At 40.2% G+C, this 6,791-nt stretch overlaps 1 protein-coding gene across 1 annotated transcript; it reads right to left on the bottom strand.

Moving 5' to 3' along the window:
* Positions 1-1,210: 1,210 nt before the first annotated feature.
* On the bottom strand, positions 1,211-4,813 carry SHISA2 (shisa family member 2). Its single transcript, XM_019523790.1, has 2 exons — positions 4,709-4,813; positions 1,211-4,239 (listed from the first exon to the last, which is right to left on the bottom strand). The coding sequence occupies exons 1-2, from the start codon at positions 4,811-4,813 to the stop codon at positions 3,586-3,588; spliced, it is 759 nt and encodes a 252-aa protein (XP_019379335.1). The 3' UTR covers positions 1,211-3,585.
* Between the last annotated feature and the right edge of the window lie 1,978 nt (positions 4,814-6,791).

Genomic DNA, 6,791 nt, shown 5'->3' with positions numbered 1-6,791 from the left:
CTTGTGCCCGAAACAGCAAATGAGCTGTACAATATTTTGATAAGGCTTGTGATGTGGAAACAAGTTGCAGGAGCTTATAAAAAAACAAGTAAAAAAACCCCAAACTGTCTTGCTACTGCCTTTGCAAGGATCTGGGGACTAACCTTGTGTTACATAAGGATTAAGTCCTCCTGAAAATGTGTCCAGGAAGTGTGGCATCTGAGAAGATGATCTGGATGAGGCAGCTGGCACTAGGAAGTTCCTGCTGTCCCACCCAGACTCTCTCTTGCAATGCCATACTTCTATGGGACTCTCTCTTCACAGCCAGACTTTGCAACATGGTTAACCATGCCTGAAATAATCTTTTATTTCTACATTCTGCCATCGAGAAACAACGTGCACATTTTATTTGGGGTCTGTTGTATACAAGAAAATATGGTAATTGAAAGCACGAACGCTCTCATTTGGTTTATAATTCATCTGGCATCCATCATTTATCATGCTCTCAGACTTAAGAGTCCCAGATTATGCCACCCTTTTTCACTGCTATACTTTGGGGTTTAAGGTGACATATATAATACAGCAGGAGGAAAAGTTGCCATTCCTAGTCCCGTAGGGTCTTTTTTTCATTCTTTTAAATCAAATTAGAGGGTTCTAAATGTGTTCCTTACCTCAATGTGCAGAATTCAGTTATTTGGGTATGTTCTTAGAAAACTTCATCAAGAAAATTGTCAGCAACTGAAGAACATTTAATTAGTTTGACAGAGATTGAACAACAACAACAAAATCACACCGTAAAATATTTATTAAGAAACAAGAGGGTTTTTTTCTTCACTTGTAAGAAACACTTTAAGTTGAGTGCCCTTTCAGAGGTTTAAAAACTATATCAAATGTTAACATTGGTTTTACATTATACATGACATATAAAACATCACAGTTCACAAACTTCTTTTTATTACAACTCAAGGGTCCCTTCCCCCCTTCAGCTGTCAGTTACTTTCTACATACATAAATTTAACTTATTCATATTTTTAACAAGTAAACAATGTACAAAGAGATTCACCTGAATTTTGTAAGTCAGAGAAGGTGTCTTTACAGGGCATGTGCAATGAATGCAGTGCATTCTGGGAGAAAGAGAGAGTTGAAGACATTATTCACAGTTGAAGAAACTAACATCACTTTATGAGCCTGTCTTCCAGATAAGAAATGCTAGTCCTGATTTTGAGGAAACTTCTTTTTTTTTTTTACATTAACAGTAGTTAAAGGGTAACTTACAATGATTCAGGCTCAGATTTTTAGAGGTATGTAAATGCTGCTGCATTCATCATTGCAAGGCCAAAGTGAGTTAACTGACAAAGGGCATGTCTACATGTGTGCTTTAATGTGCAATAGCCTATTTTACTGCACATTAAAGTGTCATGTAAAAAAACCGTGCAATTATGCTAATGCACAGTAAAATAGACTACTGTGCATTAAGTGTCACTTACAAAACGTGCTTTTAGTACTGTGCATTAAGGTAGCTTAATGTGCATTTATTTAGTACCTTACATTTGAGGTACTAAACTTAATGCGCATTAGGAAAAACACCTTAAGGCACATATAGACATCTGACTAAATCTTGTTACCTAGGGACTTTAAAAAAAAATCATCTGAGCACCTAACTCTATTTAAGAATAGGAGACAGATATCAATGATGTTTTAAAAATCCCAGTAGGTGTCTATTTGGATCTTTAGGAGCCTAAATACTTTTTAAAAATCTGCTCTACAGGCCTTGCAATGCTGAGTAGAGCTCTACCTAAATCTTTTTCATCATCTATACCTCAAGAGTTTAGCAGGTGCTCTGCACTTCCCAAGATCACACCTAATCTTTTCTCATCAAAAGAAAGTCAACCTTTTATAAAGGCTAAGCTTACTGTGCTATTGTTAAGATATTTTCCTATGTCAGTGGTCAAGGACATCTCTTTATTTTGTAAAAAAAAGGAAAAAAAAGTGTGTGGGGGGCACATTTATAAATAAATTGTTAGACTTGTCACAGAATCCACTTAAGTATAACTGTAAAACAAAATGGTAATATCCCATTTATTGCTACATACTGATACAGATACAGCATTAGACAATAAGAAACTTTTTCTTTTTTTATAAGCTCTAGTCTGGGTTACAGTATTTTCCTGTATGTCCTCTCTACCAGTGTCATTCCAAATATGTGATTGTTATGCACAGATTATTTTAAACTTATTGTTCAATTGTTTTAAAGAAGCATGAAATGCATGTTACTATTTTTTGTATTTGTTGTTTCTTTCAACTTGGAAGAAACTCATCTGTTTTATTACAAATGGAATAATCAATAGTTTTAGTGCAAAGTCACACTCTGCAACCGGCTACCTTCTTGAGGATTTAAACTACTCCCAAAGATTTTTATATCATGCTAAAATTATATTTTATTTTTCCTGAAGTTATACAACATGAAGAGCTTTTAGAATTTAGTGAATGTTTGGAGGGGGTTCTTTTGTTTTTACTTTTGATACAAAAAAAAAGTCTCTCTAAAAACTGTCTTCAGTTTTAGCTGTGCAAACCCTCCCAAGTTGAGTTTGGAGTGACTGTTTTTCAGCAACAGAACTGGTTGGCATTTCAGAGATTTGGGTGAGAATAAATCCCATTCCCTCATGGTTGAATTAAATTACAAACCCACAGCAAAACCTGGGTTTGGCCAATTTGTGCACATTCACACAGGTTTACTGTTTCACAGGAAGTGGGATTTCTGGTCATATTTGAAGATACAACATGACCTTTCTCTGTAAACACAGTTCAAACTTGAAATGAATAGGATGACAGCAAGATCAAAGGTTTTGCTGACATGCCAGTAAGAGCAAAACCCTTCTATCCAGTTTTTATTAAAAGTTCAGAGATCAACAAAGTTTGTGCAAATGACTACTGGTTCTTGAATGTAAGTCAAAGTCAAATCATGAATGGTTTCCAAGTTAGAAATCTGCAAAACATTCAGCTCCAATTCCTACATAAATGTAAGGGACAGCAAAAATGGTTTTTCACAAGATGAGTATAATGCAGCATCTCACCTCAAATCTCTGGTGCATAAAAAATTACAGAACTTGGTATAACTACTAACTTACAATGATTGCACTGTTTCTTCCATTGTTATTGTGATTGTCTGTAAAGCAATCTGTGAAATGCTGTTAAGGGGCTGGAAAACAGGAAGAGAAGGAAGATTTCTTAAGTACTATGGCCTTGTACAATGTGACAAAACTCTTTGTGAATTAGGCAAATACTTCTGACCATGTCATACCTGAAGGGCACTTAATGGCTCAGGCATCTCTCTCTCACAGTTTTATCTGAAATGCATATGCATCTTCAGCACAATCCTTTGCCGCTGTAAATCATGCATTGGAATGAAAGTATCTGGAAACGTTACTTTGAAGATATTGTCCTACAGTTTTTGGCAACTGAACCCATTCAAAAGAGATGGTTTATAAACACTGTCTGACATGCATGAGCCTTTCAAAATTATTTACAAATGTTCTGTAAGATCCATTCCAAAAGTATGTCTCCTCTGCTCAGTTTTGGTAACACAATCTGTTTGTTTTTTTGAAGTTACACAGTCACTGCTGGGTACATCTTCTGTTCGCTATTCGTAGGAGGATAAGGAGATTGAATCTGCCTGTATCCACTTTGTAGACCATCCAGAAAAGGTGGCACTGGGGTTAGAGGCATAGAGTCATGTTGAACAGCATAACCTACATACTGTGGGTGCAGATATTGCCCTTGGTGTGGCACAATCTGGGTAGCCTGCTGACAGTTTAGTACTGAGAAATTAGTAGGCATGTTGACATATACATTATTCATGGTCCCTTCTGGCAAACAGCAGTTGGTCTGTGACCTCGTAGGGGGAGGCCTGGCACCTGAATTGGCACTGGAACTGGAGCTGGCAGCAGTACTTGACTGACGAGATGAGGAACCACGGGAGGTGCTGGCACTTGGGATCATGGGAATTGTCTCCATCAGCCGGTTACCACCAGGAGCTCGGCTCTGTTGTGGTTCCTGCTTGGGTCGCAAGCATCTGCAGCAGCAAGCTGCTACTAGAGATCCCAAGATGATAAAGGCAACAAAAACAGATCCAACTATGAGGAATGGCACATAGATGGGCACTACAAAAGAAACAGAACAGTGTATTATTAGGAGATGCAACAAAGGCCAGACCTCACAAACAAGGTGATGCAAAAGAATATGAGGATTCACTGCTTGTATCTTTCAGTTATGGAACAAGTAGTTTAGACATATATAGTCAAGTTTTTTCAGGTAGAGAGGAATCTGGAGTCTGTACATTTCCCAGTTATTTTAAGTATGAGAGGACCAAGATGAAGTTACTACCAAAACTAAAGCTGAGATTTTCAAAAGAAAGTGAATCAGATGACCAGAGAGAAAGGGTTACTAAAGTTAGGATACCAGCTGAGGACTTGGGAGACCAGGGCTCAATTCCCTGCTCCACCCTGGATTTTCCTTGTGACCTTAAGCAAGATGCTTGGGCCAGAGCTTCAGAAGTATCAAAGCCTTGCAAGGTGCAGCTCCAGGGCATCCCGCTATCTAGTCTCAGGCCCCTCCATACAATGCTCAGGAAAAATCAGTTGTAAAAGTAAAGGGCCACCAATAACCACCTAAGTGGAGGGCTGCATAAGCTGGCCAAAAGTGAAGTCCAGAGGAAGGGCGCATGGCTTACGTGCCTACAGGGCTGACCAAACCAAGGATCAGCATCTCCCTCCTCTTGGGATCCTGAGCTGTGAACAGTCTTCTGGAATTCAGGGGGAAAACCAAATATAGACATCTGCGGAAAAACTACGAGAAATCCGCTACCTAGAACAGCCGAGATTCCACTGCTTCCAGCATTTCCCTGCAATGGGGAAGATCCATTTCCCTCATTCAGAGTAGATTTGGATTTGTACCTTTACAGCCTCAGGGAAGGCTCTAACCAGTGGCTGTTGACTGCTTTGCAGCACGTCTCTCTGCCTCCTCCCCTGTTGGAGCAGTTCTGCTTTGCATTACTAAATTTAATCCCCCATTAGGATAGTTATGTGGGATGTGTGTTCAAGTTCTTCACCTAATTACTAGAAATGGACATTCACAAGTTCCCATTCCTACACAAGTTCCATTTCATTTCAGCTGTGCTCTGTGTGCCTACAGGATCAGGTCAATAGTGGGTAGGCAAGGCAACCCCTAGTGAGACGCCCATTTGAGGCTCTGATGCAAACTAGGGCTCCAGTGTGGTATTAGTGCAAGTCAACCATACATGAAGACCTTGGCTTTAGGTGGTTTTGAGGGTGTCAGATGTAGGTGCCTAAAGAGACAGAAATGGACTTAAGTCCCTTTTAAGGGTCTGAGCCACAGGCTCTCTGCTTCAGTTCTTCATCTGCAAAAAGGAGACAATAGCACTGCCCTCCACGGAGGGGTTTGTAAGAATAGACACTCCAACTGAAGACTGAGGTGTTCATATACTACAGTAACAGAGGGCCCCATCTCCTTTAGGCTCTTATGGAAATTGCAAACAATATGCCTTGGCCTCAGCACTGCAACATGACTGACAGCCTCAAGGCTCAAAAAGTGTTCCTAACCCATGAGATGGCATTACCTGACCATGGCAACCAGCACTAATAGAGCTACTACTAATGAGATGTGCTGAATACAAGGTCAAGAGGACAAGACTTTGGTTCTTGAAGTTTAACAAGTGCATTTACAAGGAATAGCTGCAGCTCTACATGGTGAGCTGTAAATAAGTCTGCACAGTGAGTTTTAGGGGAAAAATGCCTTGTTCTAACAATGGTAAGTGGGAGTCATATGGTCACTGAAGCTGGAATATCAATATTCCTGGATTACCTAATAGTCACTTACATGCGCATCATTATTAAGCCAAAGGCCACAATTAAGCCCCATTTATTTTTCAACACTTTTTTTTTTTAAACAAAAAGTTTCCAAATAAAATTGTGTTTATAGCTACACTTGGCAAGTACAGTCGTTCTTTAGCAGGTGCATACACTTGCTACAGACTGCTCTACACAAGTTTTCCGAGAGTAAGTCTGTCCTAATTATAACATCACTTCAGGCTAGTTCTAGTGTTCAGTACTTGTGTATGGCAGCAAAATATGCTGGGTGCCACTGAGGCTTTTTCCAAACAGCAGCAGAAAGGCTCAAATTTACCCTTGAAATTCAATCTTTATAAATACAGTCTTAAGAAGCAGCATTGGAGGACTGGAGAATTTATACAATTGGGAGTAGTGCTGGCTAGAAGTCATTTGGAAATGTCAGCCTGCTCAAGTTATTTTTCCTGAAACAACCGGTCCCTTTCAGAATTGCCCCCCCCCCCTTTTTTTTTTTAAGCTGCAAGCCTTAGCAAGGCTGAAGAGCTGATGAAGTGCTCTGCTGTTGTATCTGTCTGACAACTTAGGTGAGACTGAGAAGCAGTGTCATAGAGAACACAAAAAAAAAAAAAAAACATGCAGGCCAACTTCCAAGGAGCAAATGCAGAAAAAAAGAGAAAGGCAAAGGCTGTGCCATCCGTGCAGTCTGAATGAAGGGCGCTCCTACTATTGGGGCAGACTCAGCAACAGCAACTTAACGCTGCTCCTTCTTTCTGATTTCGAGGCAGACATGCAACAGGCGGACCGGACCGCAGCATCTGCTGCCTCTGTTTGACACGGTTGGGATTTATTTATTATCCGGCACCTGGATGCGGCCCTGGGGAGGAGAAGGAGGAGTTGGAGGAAGAGGGTCTGCTTTTTGGGGGCTTGTAAAAAAAACACCCCCCCCCC

This window comes from Gavialis gangeticus, unplaced genomic scaffold (assembly GCF_001723915.1).
Source record: "Gavialis gangeticus isolate Ggan-Ray unplaced genomic scaffold, GavGan_comp1, whole genome shotgun sequence".
Taxonomy (NCBI): domain Eukaryota; kingdom Metazoa; phylum Chordata; order Crocodylia; family Gavialidae; genus Gavialis; species Gavialis gangeticus.
This window is presented reverse-complemented; position numbering and strand designations above follow the sequence as displayed.